This window comes from Misgurnus anguillicaudatus, chromosome 21, assembly GCF_027580225.2.
Source record: "Misgurnus anguillicaudatus chromosome 21, ASM2758022v2, whole genome shotgun sequence".
NCBI lineage: Eukaryota > Metazoa > Chordata > Actinopteri > Cypriniformes > Cobitidae > Misgurnus > Misgurnus anguillicaudatus.
This window is the reverse complement of record NC_073357.2, coordinates 54,902,700-54,921,214: the sequence shown is the minus strand read 5'-3', so window position 1 is coordinate 54,921,214 and position 18,515 is coordinate 54,902,700. Positions and strand designations below refer to the sequence as shown.

The window sequence follows — 18,515 nt, the reverse complement described above, 5'->3', positions numbered from 1 at the left end:
TATAGTGTCATTTTTAATTAATCAAGATTGAGAAGCGCCCAGCTACATCATTGTTGCCAAAGTGCATTTTGTCAAGGCTTTTTGTCGGTGTGTGTGCGCTGGGTAAATAACTCTTTGCCAGTCATTCTTTAGTTTGTTTGATGGTTAGCATTAATAAAGGTTTGACGTGAAGTAGGGCTGCAGAATTTATTGAAATCAGTGTAATATTGCAGATGAGCAAGTCACAATAGTTTTCAATAACTGAATGATTTGAAAAAAAAAAAGGAATTCAAAAAGTTGTGTATAGCAAAAAAAGTGGTTTTAGCAAAGAGACGGCACACAAATATTAGTGCTTGTCTGTATTCTGACATGTGGAAGATAATCAGCAATCAGTATGTTATATAATTTAAAATTTTTAGGCCTTACATAATAAACTGTATTGTTTTTATTACCTTAAAGGAATAGTCTACTCATTTTCAATGTTGAAGTATGTTGTTGCCTTGGCTGGGAGTTGTTGATGCATCCCTCTGTCGTCTGTGTGCGTGCGCGTGGGCGCTGGGGCGCGCTGCGACGCTTCGATGGCGTTTGGCTTGGCTCCATTCATTCAATGCTACCATTTAGAGATAAAGTTGGAGGTGACCAAACACATCGGCGTTTTTCCAAACGCATCAGCGTTTTTCCTGTTTAGGACGAGTAGTTATACGAGCAAGTTTGGTGGTACAAAATAAAACGTAGCGCTTTTCTAAGCGGATTTAAAAGAGGAACTATATTTTATGGCGTAATAGCACTTTTGGGAGTACTTCGACTCGCTTGAAAAGTCCGGTCCCCTTCTCCCTCTCATAATGGGAGAGGGAGGGTGTTCCTGCGCCGAGTCGAAGTACTCCCAAAAGTGCTATTACGCCATAAAATATAGTTCCTCTTTTAAATCCGCTTAGAAAAGCGCTACGTTTTATTTTGTACCACCAAACTTGCTCGTATAACTACTCGTCTTAAATAGGAAAAACGTTGATGTGTTTGGTCACTTCTAACTTTATGGTACCATTGAATGAATGGGGCTAAGCTAAATGCTATCGAAGCGTCGCAGCGCGCTCCAGCGCTTACGTGCACGCACACAGATGATAGAGGGATGTATCAACAATTCTTAGTTAAGGTAATAACATATTTTAATATTGAAAATGAGTAGACTATTCCTTTAAAATAAACAATTTTATCTACAAACACCGGCGGGTCCCCTTACATCGAAGTCACCGACATATTTCTACAGTAGCCATAAACGGACAAACTGTTCTACAAAGCGCATTTCATCCTACGTTGTCTCAGATGATGACATGTTTGTCCTATGGCAGCTACCATAGCTTTTCATTGCGTTTCGAAATTGAGGTTGGTTGCAATTCGCAATCTTACCGCTAGATATTGCTAAAACCCATACTGTACCTTTAAAAAAGTTTAAATTAGCAAAGACTTACCGTATTGCATACCGTACGGCAAAAAGATTTGTTTTTATCGCAAATCGCGCGTTGCATATTCGTTTAATATCGAGTAGCTCTAAAGTATAGTTGTTGCAATTTGTTTCATCAATTACAATACAGTTGATAAAAACTATTCGAAAAATAATTTAAAAACTTCTTTTGATTTTACGTTGTAACAATGTTGTTGTTACTAGTACCAATGTTGTTTTGCACCTGTAGACCGCCCACAGTTATATATGTTAATTTAAAACATATTTTTATCAAATTGTTGTTGTTGTTGTTGTTGTTTAAAACCCCAAAGGCAATAGGACACATAAGGCCATGTTTACAATGACTTTAAACATGGTTAATTAGGTTTTAATTGTCTTCAAGAATTGTTTTCATGAGATACAAGTTCGGGTTTCTCTTTTCACTTTCTGTAGTCTCAGCAAATATCGGCCTTCTGTTCGTATCCATTTAGACACAATGTGCAAGAACTGACAGTTTGGTGTAAAATATTTGTAAGAGCTCTTAGACTAAGATGGGTGACCTGATGCAAAATATTCATTAGAGCTGCTCTTATGCAAAATAGTAAGCACATTTTGTACACGTTTTTGAAGTTGCGAAGGATTTTCCTGCATGGTTCTGTCGAATGACGGCTTCATTATCAATCGGAGGTGAGGCCAAAAGATAAAATCATACTTCCATTTATCGTGTGTGCTGAAGTAATCTAATAACGCAGAGCTCTCGAACTAGGCGGAAATTATCATTATATTTCAGGCCTCATTGATCCGGACCTCCCATGAGAGATGTTGCATGAAATAGTGGCAGAGGTAAATCAGTTACGGTGATGTATCGAAAGTTGAACGATCATCTAGGGACTCCAGCCATGAAGCGTGATTAGGCTGTTTTAAGGCTATTGATTTTCTTTTACTTGTTTGTGTTAATTTCTGCTTATTTCACACTCGATCTGCAACGAGATTGTTGCTTGTTTGTCAGGGAAATGTCAGCATGTTCTTCTGAGCATGTTTATGTGTGAATGCAAACGCTTCAACCCCATCGTGTAGCCTCTGTGGTGTGATACGTCAGGTCAGCTGGTTTCTCATCCCTATCCCTATCTAGATTCAGTAACTCCTCTTTCCATTACCATCAAAGGCAGAGTAACCTCCAATTATTGTAAGTGGAAATGTAAATTCTGAGTAGATCCATTTGGTTTGATGATATAATTCTGTGAACTGTAAGTGGTTAGATGTTGCCTTGGTGCAGTATTGCATGGAGTGTTCATCTTGTGCAAATTAAGCTTTAATCGTTTTCACATTTTTCTAGCAAGGATTAAATAGTATGTTGAAAACATGAGCTGTAATTGAAAATGCATTGTGCATGATCAGTAATGTTTGTAGTGTGTTTTAGTAGGATCTGTAACATTATCCTAATTGTTTTATTGCAAATCTCTGCCTTTGGATTTGAAACACATGATCATTTTTGCATTTTTAGTAGGGATGCACGATATATCGGCCGACATATCGTTATCGGCCGATAACTGCTTATTTTTAATATTATCGGTTATCGGTCTGATAGCAAAATTAGGCAGATAAATGAAAGCCGATAAATGATGGATTATTTTGGTTTGTTGAACCACTTCACTTGCTCATTGCTGGCCATGTGGAGTTTTGATTGGTGCGTTCTGTGACATAGCACGAAGATGACACGTGTTGCGGGCTTAAGAAGAGTATGCTAGGCTAGCGCAAAGACAAGATGTCTGTGGTCTGGGAGTTTTTTATTGTGAAAATAATATAATATGAATATTTATCGGCCTATATATATATATATATATATATATATATATATATATATATATATATATATATATATATATATATATATATATATATATATATATATATATATATATATCGGTTATCGCCCCCCAAATATAAAGAGTTATCGTTATCGGTATCGGCCAAAATTTCCATATCGGTGCATCCCTAATTTTTAGCATTGATTAAATAAATGCTGCAATTTTACACAAGCTAGAGTTTTTTCTTCACTACACAAGTTACACCGTGCCCTTGACGCGGTGCCATATGATTCCAGCGATAGGTAGTTGGTCTGTCCATACTGGTGTGGTGCGACAAAATCAATCATAAACACAGCCAATCAAAACAGTTTTTCTCTGTTTGTGCGTCCTCTCGCACTGCAGCTGAGGAGCGCACACACATACAGAGACGCATTACTTTTTATGGCATTCCTGGTGCAACTATTCCTTCTACTTTTAAACGTCTAATCAGTTTCTCCTTGTCCATGTTTGATGATTAATATTTAGAATGCCCAGAACTTTGATTGAATGTGATCTTTGTGTATGCGGATATGTTGGGACAAAACCTGATTAACGCCCCATTCAGATCGCCAGCAACTAGCAGTAGCAACGTTCACAGCACACCTCCGCCAAATTGAGCTTCCAAAGAAGCTCAGGCTGCCCAGTCAAGGACGCTTGTCAAAAAGTACGGGAAAGCTTGTTGACGCTTTGGTCGCCCTGAAGTCTGTTTTCTCTAAACTAATGTTTTGGTAGGAACGAAAGTTTAAATCGTATGTTTCTCCAGAATCAGCCAGTGAAGAACGTCTAGGCTATATTCCAATTGGTTGCTGGCGTTTTGCCGCTGCTTGCCACTGTGCCGCGTCATAGCTCATTACCATAAAGTTAAGCTTCTTTCATCTTTCTGATTGACGCTCTGGTTGCTCAAAATTAGGGATCGACCGATATGGATTTTTCAGTGCCGATACCGATTTTTGTTTCATCAGCCTTAGCCGATGACCGATACAAGCTGCCGATTTTCTTGAGCCAATATTTGGAATAATATTTGCCAAATGTTACAAGTCTCAATTAAAAAAAAAGTAACAGTTATAGAACTTAAAAAAAACTATATTTAACAAATAGTAAAAACAGGTGAGGGTGCTATGGAACCATCTTCTGATGTTGTCATGGAAAGGTTGGTTGTTTTTAGTCACATGACCTGCAATCGCTTCCGGCTTCCAGCACTCTGTCTGTAAATAATGGTGGAAAAAAATCGGCGAACACGGCAGCCACATATCAGCCGATGCCGATACACATAAAACTCGGCCCGATATTACTCAAAATGATACGCGATGCCGATGTATTTGACGCTCCTTGCAGCTGAGAGAAGCCAGCTTCCATTGTAAATCAATGACTTCCAGTAACTTTGGAAGCTCCAGTCAGCAGCAGTGTGAATGTACAGTTATTCATTTCACTGAAAGCTTGGCAATTCCAGGGACAAGAGCGACAGTAAACATTAGCGACAGAAAGTGGGCATGTCCAGTAATGCGACTTCATGCAAATGATGAGCGACTTCCAGGAGCGACAACCAATGAGAGCGAAGCAGTGGACTTCACATCATTCGTCTGTCGTCAGTTACTGCAGTAGACGGTACTCATTTATTTATAACATCTAAAATTAGAAACGCCTCTTAACGATATCATTGAAAGAGTCGAGCAACACAAAGCGAGAAAGTCGCTGATGGTGTGAACCAGGCTTGCCGCGATAGTCGGTAAAACGGTGATTACCGGTGCTTCAGCCTCTCACTGGTTAGATCACTTGCCCACCACGACACCATCTTTCGTGGTCGTTTTGATATTTTCATGTAATTAAATTATTTAGTTTCGTTAGAGAGAGCAAACACTAACAACTGAATGTGTCTGCTGCCTGAATTCAGCGGAGCTGAACGCGCGTCACGTCACAGAGCAACAGGTGTCAGGTTTCATTTATTCTTATCAGAGTGTGCGAGACGAGCTGACGATGGCAAAAGCCGTGTGCTTACTCGTTTTTGTTATAATATACATATATGATGTTTAATATAAGCGAGATCGTTTTGTTGTTGTGTTTTTCATCAAGAAAAATAATAAACCCATCATTCAAGCAGGGCTTTATGGAGAAGTAGCCGCTTGCACTGCTTGGGACTTGGCGGGTTCTTTGAGAATTACCTGCACACATTGACTCAAGCACTTAATTACCAGCTGTTGCACTTGCATTGCACGCAAATTCATACGCGATTTAATGCAGCATACGCAAGCACTGCATTTAAACAGTTGCGTAATTCAAAAGTGAAAGTAAAATGTGCACGTCTGCATGCGCATTTATAAGCCCCTCCCACCCGGTGATACCGGGATCACCGGGTTTGTGGCGCGCTGATTAACCAGTGGGAAAATTCTGTCACCGCGGCAACCCTAGTGTGAACGGGGCGTAACATGAAAAAAATACTTTTTGTTTTGTGTGATGGCATCGTGTCGCGTTTAGTTAGAACACGATGTTACTAACTTTTCGACTGCTTTTTTTGATTGACCTTGAGCGGCGTCTGTGCCAGGACCTGTCGTTTTTCTGAACTGAGGTGCGTTAACAGCTTATTTCAGTTGCTTAAGAGTTATGAAAACAGCATTTAAACATGACTTATTGGGGTATAGTCTCACAATCTCGTCTGACGGTAATAAAAGCACGTTTTTAAGGAATGTTCCTCTGACAGGAAGTTTCGTTTTATCAGGTAAGTGTACCATATTTTTCCACTGGCAGCACGACAAACATGGCAGGGCATCTCTGGGTTCAAGGTCAGATATTATATTTAATAAAAGTCTAGTCCAAAAATGGCATAGCAACCTGTTCTTTAAAAAAAGTAAAAATCGAGAATCGAATGTAATTGAGGATTTGGAGAATCGTGACACCCCTAAAACTAACCCATCAATTCCAAGAAGTTACTTTGTATAGGGAAATCAAACTCCAGCAGGCACAACAGACGCGTCCAAACATTTGCTTTCAACTAGTCCACCTTTGGCAGAGGAACTGATGGTGGATATTTTTCACAAAAGTCTTTCAGTTGCCATATGGGATACAAGACCATAAGGATATTTGTATACTTGAATCTACGCTTAGCTCCTGGGCTTTAACTCCTAAACTGTGTTTTAAACAGCATCCGATAGTGTGGAAGTGAATACCGTTGGAAGATGATGCATGTTTGCTGTACTTCTGGAAGTCATTACCACTGTAGTTCATTATTCAGTTAGAGAGGAGTGGGGCAGAAAAAAAAGGCCCAAACCATTTAGTGGTCAGAAAGGGGAGGCTTTTTCCCTCTCTCATCAGTCTGTGAGTCTGTTCTGCCATGTCAGCATTCAACACACAAAAACAGAATTCAGTAAAAGCTCCCTCCGCTCGCACAGAGCGCTTTTTCCCCCCTTTTTTCCAACAGCTCGCTCCCATCCCCCCTCGCGAGTTGACATTCTAGAAGAAACATATGCTGCGAGTCCCACATCACAACAGCTCGTGCTGTTGCCTGAATGAGGGCAGGCCGGGAGAGAGGAAGCTGTCAGGAGGGTGTGGGGGGGGGGGGGGGTGGTGAAGCGTGGTGGTACCCGAAATAATGGGGGGACACTTTAGGAATGCTTGTGAGTACTGTATGTTTGAAGTACTCCCTGGGTTTTTGAGATTGTTATAAATAGAACAAAGTACAAATCTTTTATTATATACCTCAGAAAACAATTCAGTAAACGCATTTCAACTTGTGGATATGTAGTTACTGCTGAGTGCCTTAAACTAAATAGTAAGAGTACCTCAACACTTTACAATAAGGTTGTATAAGTAAACATTACTAAATGCATTAACTAACATGAACAAATAATCACAGTGAACACTATAGTTTTTAACAGCATGTGTTAATGTTTGTTAATGTCAATATAGTGCATTAATTAATGTTATACCACAGGCCTGTTGAATCGCTTTATTGTGATTGGTTATTAAGAAATGTTCCACGGATGTTGATTCTTTTTCTTTAAAACGCACACCTAACCTGTCAAATGTCTTAAAATAACCACAATGTTTGTGGTAACCGTGGTATAAGCGGATTATTGACTCCTTGTAACTTAAGTAGGGAATGGTTGACGACGGTCCTTTGAATTATTTGAAAACAATGCACACCCGCGGTGTAACGACACTCCCGCTTTGCGTCGTGCTGCATTAACAACTTGGGTGCTTATTATTTTCGAATAATTCAACGGCCTGTTGTCAATTATTCCTTAACTCTTTCGCCGCCATTGTCTAAATAACTTGTCAATTAAGAGAAAACGCTTCTCTGCCAAAGACGAGAATTTCCGGCTTTCCACAATACCGCTATTATCCACCAGGTGGCACATCTCCGCAACTTATACAACCCGGAAGAAGCGCCTCACGTGAAAGAGAAAAAACTCTGTGTATGTTTTAATGATCGCTCTGCATCTGATCTCTATCAAAAGTCCTTCACAAAAATTTTATTATCTCCGCTTTTTGCTCAAAATTGGGTGTTTTTGAAGAAACCTACCAATATTTGAGAGGTGATAAAAAGAGAACTTATGAATGTAGGATGAAACTTTGGCAGGGAAAGAGTTAAGTTACAAAGCTTTATTTTATAAATATATTAATAAATACAGAAATTAACATGAACTAAGATTAATACATCTTGTAAAAGTATTGTTCATTGTTAGTTCAAGTTAGCTTATGCATAAACTGATTAGGGGTGCACCGATAAATGACGATAAACACTAATAATACGTGGGCGATAACTATTCTGAATCGCACAGCCGATATTATTCACAGCTATTTCTTGTACTATGGCTTTTAATCCCGTTAGTTTGAATCATTTATAACGAGACAAAGTCAACAATTTTCAACACTCGTCAAACATAATCATTATACTTATTCTTTATTATCATGAAAATGACTGAACAGGTTTGAAAAACAGCAATATAAATATATCCTTAACGGTACATTCACACGTTGCGTAAGCGTTAACGCTTAACGGAAGGCTTGTCTGAAGCGTGGCCAACAGCCAATCACAGTGGCCGCAACCTATGCTCCAGTCTTCCATAAATTTAATTGGCAGGCTCTGCCTAGGTTATTTGCATAAGGCGATCTGATTGGCTGACGCTCGCGTTGCCGCTTGAAAAGTTGAGAAATGTTCAACTTTTGCTGCGAGCAACGGCACTGACGCGTCGCCGACGGATCCACAATTCAGTTCGGCAACGCATGACATCATTCATTAAAAACGAATGGGAAGCGTTAACGCTTACGCACCGTAATCAGGCATTTCCTGGAGCTGCGTGTCATAGCAGCATGTGTGTGGTTCTTCGTCTGCAGCGTATATAGAGCGCCCTCTAGCTTTTGGATGTAGCGGCATTTCACTGTAAATCATTTAGATGCATAGCAAGCATCATCATCCGATATATCGGTACACCCCTAATTGTTAACAAATGCAACCTTATTGTAAAGTGTTACCAAGAAAACATTAAGCAGATAAAGAGCTCTCAGAAACATTGAAATGAAACGACAAAATCTCTCAAGGTAAAAGTCGAGTTTTATTTGTTTTCATGAATATGATGCCAGTATTGCCCTGAATGCTTGCAAAGGTGGGCAATTTGAAACCACACAGCAGAGTTTGAATTTTTTGGCATTTTTACAGAGGAATAAGTCTGCAATTTTACGGTTTTTATGCAACTTTATGCAGATGCCAGGTGGTTTTGGGAAATGTTTAAGGGTAGACGTTTTAGTCAGAGATGTAATTTCCTTAGGCAATTCGATTTCAGTCACGGCAAGTTTTCAAAATTAATTCAGTCAAAACTCTCCTTAGTGAAAGATGAAACTAATTCAGGGCAGCTTGTGTAGACTCACTTCTTTTTAGATTTTTAATTTGCGCCTCTAACAATTAAGCCTCCACCGATTTCAAGTGAAACTATAATCTAAACAGCCGTTTACTGTGTATTCATTCCATGCATTTAAGCTAATTTTTTAATAAACTCACAGTGTACACTGCATTATCAGGCTCACTCCATCTCAGACATAAAAGTTCAGCTTTTTAGTCAGCAAAAGTCAGGGAAATTGACATTTGGCGTAGCGTGGGAACCCTGTAAATAATATACTGTTTGTTAATACTACAGTAAAAGTCATTTGTGGATAACTTGACTTTCTAAAAAGTGTAAACACTGCAGCTCCATGCTTCATTCATGTACATCTTTAAAGCGAAAATGTGGATGAGACTAACTACAGCTCTGTGTTTATTGACACTTTCAGGATTCACCGTAGTTTGCTCCAGGCTTCGGCTTGGAGGTCTCAACCGCCATCATTGATCCCAGCAGTTGGAGTGGCAGTGAAAGTTCTGCCGAGGACATCGAGAGGATGAGCGACTCTGCGGAAAAGCCGCTTGACAATGACGCAGAGGGGGTGTGGAGTCCTGACATAGAGCAGAGCTTCCAGGAGGCTTTGGCCATCTACCCGCCCTGTGGACGCCGCAAAATTATCCTGTCAGATGAGGGCAAGATGTATGGTAAGATGACTGTTTACTTCAAAACTGCTTGATAGGGCAAAGACGATCCATTTCATAGCAAACTCAATTAGTCACTGAGAGAAACATGCAAAATGACCGTTTTGTGGATCTGTTGGAAATTATATTAAATCGTGGCGTTGTGTCTTTCTTTCTATGTTATAAGTTTTCATTGCCTTTGTTTTTCATTGCCCCGTCCACAGTAAAATATATGAGTGAAATATTTAAAGTTCCTGTTAAGTTCCTGAAACATGCCACAAAGACTGTAAACTATTAGTACTGAATTGAAGAGTTGGATTGTTAAGAGTTTAAAATGTTTTTAAAACTGTGGCTCGATGACGCACATGCGCATGGCCCCGCCCCTAACACAATCGCAAGCATCCATTTTAGATTGTAGCGGTATTTGAAAGTTGAGAGAGACGACAGCTTTCCTGCGAGTGGGCGTGGTTTCAGCGCAGATGGCGGACACGCCCCCAACGCATGAGAGCAGAGAATCCTGCCTGTTTTTTTTTATTTTATTCACTTGCCATTTTATCCATCATTCAAATTTTGTTGGATGGTTAATAACACATTTTTCTGTGGTGTGACGAACTCCGAACACATTTAATATGTGACTTGACAGGAACTTTAATTGACTGTTTTTAACACATATCTCAGGGTTCCCACGGGTCCTTGAAATCCTTGAAAGTTTGTGAATCTGGGGAAAAAATTCAAGGCCCTGGGAAGTTTTTGAAAATATACATGCATAGATACAGGTCATTGAAAGTGCTTGAATCTATTTTATGCAAGAAGATTTCTAGTAAAAAAAAAAGTGTAGTGTAGGATAATATTATAAAAATTTGAGACTTTAAGCACACGTGCTAAACTGTTTGCTTTAAATGCTTGTATTATTTGTATACGAATGTTGATTCGTACCAAAATGCTTTTTTGCATAGTTGTGTTTGACACATAAAAATGTCTCGGGTTACGTATGTAACACTTGTTCCCTGAGAAGGGAACGAGACGCTGCGTCTCCCTTGTCATACTTCCTGCATCCATGTAACGCCGTCTTTGGCAATATTTCAGATAGCGATATACTTCCTGGCTTCCGAGTCACCCTGTCTTTGTAGTTAAGCCTCACCATTGGTTGAATTTGATATACAGATTCAGACGCACTTACCCCTGGAGGGGCCCCAAAGTGTCACCACAGTGATGCAGCGCAAGTTCCTTCGAAAGGGAACTGTAACAATGTATCTTTAAAAGATAACATGACACCCTAACTCACTTGAAATTTGAGGGTATTGGACCTGGAAAGTCCTTGAAAGGTCATTGAATTTGAAGTTAACTAAGGTGTGGGAACACTGATATCTGGTCTTATACTGTAAGTCAGTGGTTCCCAAACTTTTTCAGCGTGCGGCCCCCCTTGTGTACAGTGCATTCCTTCGCGACCCCCCAAAGAAAATATGTGACAAAAAACTCAACATTTTAATAAAAAAAATTTAATTATACAAAAAAGCAGTGCTTTTGGTTAGTAGCCTTATTTTTTTTAGGTTTAATTACACAGAATTCATGATAAATTAATGAATTTCATAAAATGTCATAAAACTGGGGCCCCCCTGGCACCATCTCGCGAGTTTGAAAACCACTGCTGTAAGTGATTTATTAGTGAAACATTATTCCAGAGTAAAAAAATATTATTTTGTAATTTGAATAATATGATTAATCTCTTTTATTTTGCTACAACTAACTTACCCAAAACAAATAAATTCCTTTTGGATAAAATCTGTATTTTATCAGTTATTTTCCTTTCATTTGTATCTTTATTAATAAATTATTTTTGATAAAATCATCTACCAAAAAGACCTTAATTTGGAAATGCGTCACATTACAAACGTAAAATGTCACAGAAACCATTTCATGTTGACTCTTAGCATCAAATATTTGGCTTTTACCGTAGACATAGAAAGTGCATGTGGCCGAAAACTTGTTGTTTTGCACCTGGTTCAAGTACACCACAAGTGTGTCACATGGCACAAAGCTGATGTTCTTCAGCACTCTATGTTTGAATCGGTCCCAGAGGTGAAAGCTGGAGGTGAGAAGTGAATTTTGGGCTCAGAGGATTCGGGCTGTAGTGAAGGGGCGGAGCTCACGAGCATAATTGTCAATCAGAACTCTCAGCCTTTGCGGGCCTCTGGTGCATGAGGCTTCTGATTCGTTCGCCTGTTGTTCAGTAGTAGGAGTGTAAGTAAAGCAGCCTGAACTATTAGTCAGGAGCAGATGGTACCACGGCTGTCACCAGCTGTGTCACCCCCCCATTCCTGGCTGGGTGATGTCATGGAAAGAGGGAATATTTTCTTTCCGCAGTGTCTCTTTGGAGCTTGTCAGTGTCAAGTGAAAGCAGAAGACCCTCGGGCCATGCGTTTGCAGCTGTCATGTGACCCCTCTGGCCAAATGAAATGTAAAGTTTAGGAGTAGCTGCGAAGCTTCTCAGCTGGCACTATGGAAAGCGTTTAGGGCCACACTGACGCCCAGCACGCCCTCTACTGCTCTCAGACTCACTTTTTTCCACTTTTATTCACTCTCTCTCTCTTCAGGATTAAAGCATTAACATAGATTTGGCTAGTCTTGAATGATTTGCTACAAAAGTTACTAGTTTTTATTTCTTGTTTAGTAGTCTATATTTGTTTTTTGTGAAAAATCACAACATCAGTTGTTTACGTCAGGGGTTGGGACCCACTTGTGGATAAGGTGGGCCGCAAAAGTTGCTTGTCTGTAGCGTTAAATAACACAAAAACAGTTTATAAAAGAAAAAAAGATGTGTGTTTTACTAAAAATTTCCATTTCCTGAGAAAATTACACCTACTTAAGTGGATAGTGAGCTGAAAAGTTTGGGAACCCCTAATTAACGTGATTTTTGGGAATATTTGTAATGCTAAACTTTCGGATTGATCTGTGTATTCATATCTAAAAGTCCCTGTGTGAAATACAGATGTACTTCTCAGGTAAACTGGTACAGCTTTAAAGAGGTTTTATTGATTTTTGTATTAAAATCAGACTAAAACACCAATTAAAAATGTGCAGTTATTCAAAGTCCATATATGCAATAAAGTAACATGAATAATATTAAAGGATTGGTCGATTTTCTTAAAAAAAAAAAATCCAGATAATTTACTCACCACCATGTCAATCAAAATGTTGATGTCTTTCTTTGTTTAGTCGAGAAGAAATTATGTTTTTTGAGGAAAACATTCCAGGATTTTTCTCATTTTAATGGACTTTAATGGACCCCAATACTTAACAATTTTAATGCAGTTTAAAATTGCAGTTTCAAAGGACTCTAAATGATCTCAAATGAAGCATAAGGGTTTTGGCAAGAAAAATAAAAAATATGCACTTTTAAACCACAACTTCTCTTCCTCCTCCTGCTGTGTGACGAGCCAGCGCGACCTCACGCAATTGCGTAATGCCGAGGAAAGGTCACGTGTTACATATATGAAACGCACATTTGCGGACCATTTTAAACAATAAACTGACACAAAGACATTAATTAGTATCATTCGATATACAACAACATCGGAACGGTGCTCTTTCTCCACACTTGTAAACACTGGGGCATAGTTTCGATACGTCATCCGTGACCTCTTGACGTGATGACGTATTACGTGAAATCACAGGACCGGAGGAAGACGAGAAGTTGTGCTTCAAAAGTGCACATTTTCCACCCTCCCGCCAAAAATGATAATTGTTTCACTAGATAAGACCCCCATGCCTCGCTTGAGATCTGTCAGAGTCCTTTTAAACTACAATTTTAAACTGCATTAAAATTGTTACGTGTTGGGGTCCATTAAAGTCCATTAAAATGAGAAAAATCCTGGAATGTTTTCCTTAAAAAACATAATTTCTTCTCGACTGAACAAAGAAAGACATCTTGGATGACGTGGTGGTGAGTAAATTATCTGGTTTTTTTCTAATCCTTTAAGGTAAAAGTTTGTTTTACCTTAATTGGGAGTAGCAAAAGAACAACAGAGCTTTTTGGACACCAACAAACCACCAGATTTTCAAGTGGTTTTTAACAGACGATTTGTTTTGTGAGCAGTGGATTGTGGATTGACCAGAGGTCAACTTAACCAGCTGTTTGTGGTGTCCGGTTTCATGTTTACTCAACAACTTTCTCCATCATAGCCTTAGGAGTATTGTTTCACAGCTGACCACAGGAAGAGCCAACAGAAAAACACTCCGCAATCATGGATCACTTTGCTACAGATGTAATACGTATCACAAGCAAATCACATACGGTGGACTAAAAGTCTAATCACTTAAATCCTGCAAAGTTTAGGATTATAAAGCCTAGAAAAATTGGTTGTTTTAGTTTTCATATAGAGACCTCAAGATTGTTATCTTGGGCTTTTAAAGTTAGTATATTTGTCAGACCATCTGCTCAGTCAGTTGATATTGGGGATGCATTTATAAACCAAAACTCAATTAGATAAAATCTTTTTGATTATTAAAATGAAAATAGTTCATGAATATCTCTTACAAAATAAAAATCTAATTTGTTGCTTAAAAAAGCTAATTTTTTTTTTTAAAGTTTATTTTTATAGTTTTGATGATATTTTTGAATATGAAGTTAGCCCTCCTAACCTTGTTTTAAAAAGAACTTGTGTGTATATGTGTGATGTTTACAAATGTTTTGGCAATGTGAATGCTGTGTTCAAGCCAGTAAGGCTCCTTTGAATGTTAAGTCTTGAGCAGAGCACTGAAAGGCTGCATTTGGCCTTTCACTGATGAAACAAAGTTTGGCGGGACTCGAGCGAGCTGAAGGCGGCAGATTGCGGCTGCCCTCTCTCCGAGTGCAGAGTCGTCGTATAGCATCGCCTTTCAGTTCTGCAGCTGTCACCGGGTCCCGTGCCAAATCCGCCACACCATGAACTGTGACCCGCTCGTTCACTCAACCATTAACAAGGGCCGTTACAACTGTCAAAACAAGAGGGTTCGTCTGTCAGTGGGGTTCCAGGGCAAATTAGAGAAACATTCTTGATTGGTGTTTTTTTGTGTGTTTGAATAGGATTTGGTTAATGGGCCGTTTTTGTATAGTGTTATTTTGACTCTTGTGTTATTGTGTGTGTCATTTGTGGCTAATATGTACAAAACAGATAACAGTCCAAGGGCTGACGTGTTTCATTACGTTGTTTACTGTCAGAGTATTGTAAATTTTTATGATCACACTTTTATGTATTTGGCTGGTGCTTTTATCCAGTGCAATCAGTATATGTTTGTCAGTAAGGGATCAAATCCATGACCCTTGTGTTGCTAACACGATGCTCTACTAACTGAGTTACAGGAACACTGTTATTATAGCGTTTACTTATAAAAATCAAATAATAAAATATTCTTTAATTAATATTACATAAACATACAATATATCAAATGAAAAAACAGACCCTCTGCTTTCAAACAACAACAAAAATACTGTTTCATCCGACATTTATTAGTTCTATTGTAATCACCTCTCAAATATGCGTAGGTTTCTTCAAAAACACAAAATTTTGAGCAAAAAGCTGAGATAATTCCATTTATGTGAAAGACTTTTGATAGAGATGCCATTTAGGGCAATCCTCAAAACATACACTGAGTTTTTACTCTAATGCAGGGTTCACACCAGACGTGGTAGAGGCGGCAAGCGCGAGTAGTTTACATGTTAAGTCAATGCAAAGACGTGATTAGGCATCCTGCGGCACGAATAGTGCGGAACGCACAAATTGAGCGTTGCCACGGGAAACGCATGAGTAGAAAAATCTGAACTTCGCCGGATTTCTGCAGCGCGTTGCACCTTGCTGTAGTAACGACGTGATTACAGGAAGTGAGAGGAGTCGCAGAAGCCCCTCCCATGATGCAAATTTTCACGTAAATGTCTCAAATGACTAGAATTTCACACGCAATTGAACAAGTAAACTCAAATGTTCAAGCGTCCAACTACGCACAAATAGCGCATTTTTGCCGTCTCTACCACAGCTGGTGTGAATGCACCATTACAAGTTAGGCGTTACTTCTGGGTTCCATAAGTTGCGGAAGAGCGCCACCCTGTGGATAATAGCGGTATTGCGAAAAGCCGAAAATTGGCAGGGAAGCATTTTCTCATAATTGACGAGTTAACTTTTCGATTGTGGCAAAAGAGTTAAACACCAATTCGTTAACTGGCTGCTACAGACTAGCTCCAAAAGGAGTCAATTCCCATAGACCCCTATGTTAAAGCATCCAACTTTTCAGCAGAAATAAATGTTTAGAACCTGGTACAAAAAGTGTTTTTGGTCTATATACCGTATTTTCCAGACTATAAGTCACTCCGGAGTATAATTCGCATCATTCACAATTGCATCATTAAGACGAAATAACATATATAAGTCGCAGTGGACTATACGTCGCGTTTATTTAGAAAATTATTTCACAAAATCCAAGCCGAAGAACAGACATTTAATCTGGAAAGGCAAGTTATTCAACTAAACAATAGCAGACAGAACAGCAGGCTGAATAGATGTCTGTATGTTAAAGTAATATTATCAGTTATTTAAATGATAAACCATAGCATAGAAAACTTACCTGGAAGGTTGAATAGGCTAAAATAACCGAACAAGCTAACTAGAATGAAGATCGCAGGCTCGTCATTCCACATCACTGAATCCCTTCAATTGGTATTGATGTCTCTTGCCTCATAAATGTCAAAATTAATTCATACTGACTTATAAGGCGCACCTGACTATAAGACGCAGCACCAGCCAAGTTCTGAAAAAAAAAATGCGGGATATAGTCTGAAAAATATGGTAGCTATATTGCCCTTCATGACAACTGTAAGAGGGTGATTTTTTTGTAACTCATCTGTTTAAATTATATGAAGCCACTGCGTAATATTATTGCGCCTGCTGCACCCATGGTACGACGGCAAAGTTCCTTGATTATTATGCCGGAATGAAAGTATAGTTTCTAGCCATATCGGCCTAGAAAATTGCAACTTTTAATTTTCCGGTCTTAGTACATAGTGTATCTAGAAGAGTCAAGTTTTAAATAGGAAAAATATCGAAACATTTTTGACTGCAATGCTAATGGTCTAATCAGATTCAATGGATTATGCTAAGCTATGCTAAAAGAGGTAACGCCAGACTTGGAGTTCAGCTGAATGGATTCCAAAACTGTAAAACTCGTATGTTTAACTCAAGGGGAGCTGGAAAATGAGCCTTTTTTTAAAAATTGGAGTGTTCCTTTAAAGCGGGATGGCAGAAATTATTTTAACTCTTTAAAGTCCCATCTTCAAGGTTTTCTTTAACATTCCAGGCAAACCTGTCGAGCTCATAACAGTGACCCTAGAATATTTTGACTTGTCTATCTATAATGGTTCCCATGGTGCTTTAATGAAATGAACCTCGCAGTCTGTTCTTCAGAATGCCACGGGATCTGATGAGATCCCTCACGAGTGGTCCTTCATGCTGATGAAGCACCGTGATTGGCCGTGGATTCGATGATTATTTATGTTTTAGGACAGCGGACAACCCAATGGCGATCGGCTCTCTAATTGGTGTCCAGCAGCCTTTAGCCTTGATAAAATGATGACCGCACGTCTCCTACGAGAAGCAAAGAGGCGCAGGTATTTTGATGCCACGAGACCCGCGGGATCGCACATATTCACCGCACATAGCTCTCTGCGAGAGACGCCGTCCTGAGCACCCTTAAGCCCTTTGTTCCCCCGGCTGAATGCAGTTAATTAGCAACAGTCACTATAGCAACTGCCTCTCACTTCAAAACAATGTCTAATTTTTGCAGCGAAGCTTATCATACTGTTTACCTGATGGGTTCTCCAGCGCCCTGAGTTGCGCCGGGGCTGGCTCCCCGCCCAGCCTCAGAGGTTAATTGTGACGGCGGTGAAAAACATCACAACAGCTGCTTTGTGATGAGAGTTGCATGAAAAGGGCTGTAAGAAAGTGGCGGTCCCCTTCAGCCAAAAGAAGCGAAGATGCAGCACTTACATAATTCACCTGCTTTGCGAGCCTCCATTCAGCCCGCCCTGCGTGATTGCATACCCTCCCGAGTATACAAATGAACACATGACCAGATGTAAAATATGGCACGAAATGCACAATAGGACATTGAGTTCCAAGAAATTGCATTTAATGGGTGTTATTGTGCACGCAGCAGAGCCTTAAGTCAATTTGGTAGGAATAACGCCAAGCAGCACGCGCGCTCTCCATAATGCAGACCCGTGTTTTTATGTCGAGTATATAGAAACTCGCAGTTTTATTTCACACTGATTTGGTATTCGTTTTCCGAACGGGTGAAAGATTTTTGGAGATTTTCCTCAGCTTGACGTCTCGTATCAATTTATGTGCTGACCTAGAAAAAATAATATATGGAAAGAAGTGGGAATCTTTAGCTAACTCACGGTTTGATTCAGGTGAATTTTCAGCGTCAGGGTAGGAACTGGTAATGCCAGCCACTTTGGGGTTTTCAGTCTAAGTGCATCTTGCTTTTTGTGGTTGATGTCATTGTTGTCATGTATATATTTTCTTTAAATATATGTAACCGTATAGGGGACCGTAAAACTTACATAAAAGCTATAAATATGTGTATGAAGAGCGCAGATGCTAAATTGTCTGACATGAGTTGTTCCCATAGTACTTTTGCTTTAAGGGTGGCAGACGTTTAACGTATTGTGTCATTTCAACTTTAACTAAAGGATGAAAGAAATTTAAACCGTTCGATAGCTGATATGCTG

The 18,515-nt window shown here is 39.4% G+C and overlaps 1 protein-coding gene across 10 annotated transcripts in view; it reads left to right on the top strand.

The window, feature by feature from the left end:
• Positions 1–18,515, top strand: part of tead1b (TEA domain family member 1b) — a 137,800-nt gene that overhangs the window by 66,069 nt on the left and 53,216 nt on the right. For all 10 annotated transcript variants that reach the window (XM_055213885.2, XM_055213865.2, XM_055213893.2 and 7 more), the window contains one exon: positions 9,526–9,778. In XM_055213885.2, the coding sequence (XP_055069860.1) occupies positions 9,631–9,778 (148 nt within the window). In that variant the 5' untranslated portion in view covers positions 9,526–9,630. The remainder of the gene's footprint in view (positions 1–9,525; positions 9,779–18,515) is intronic.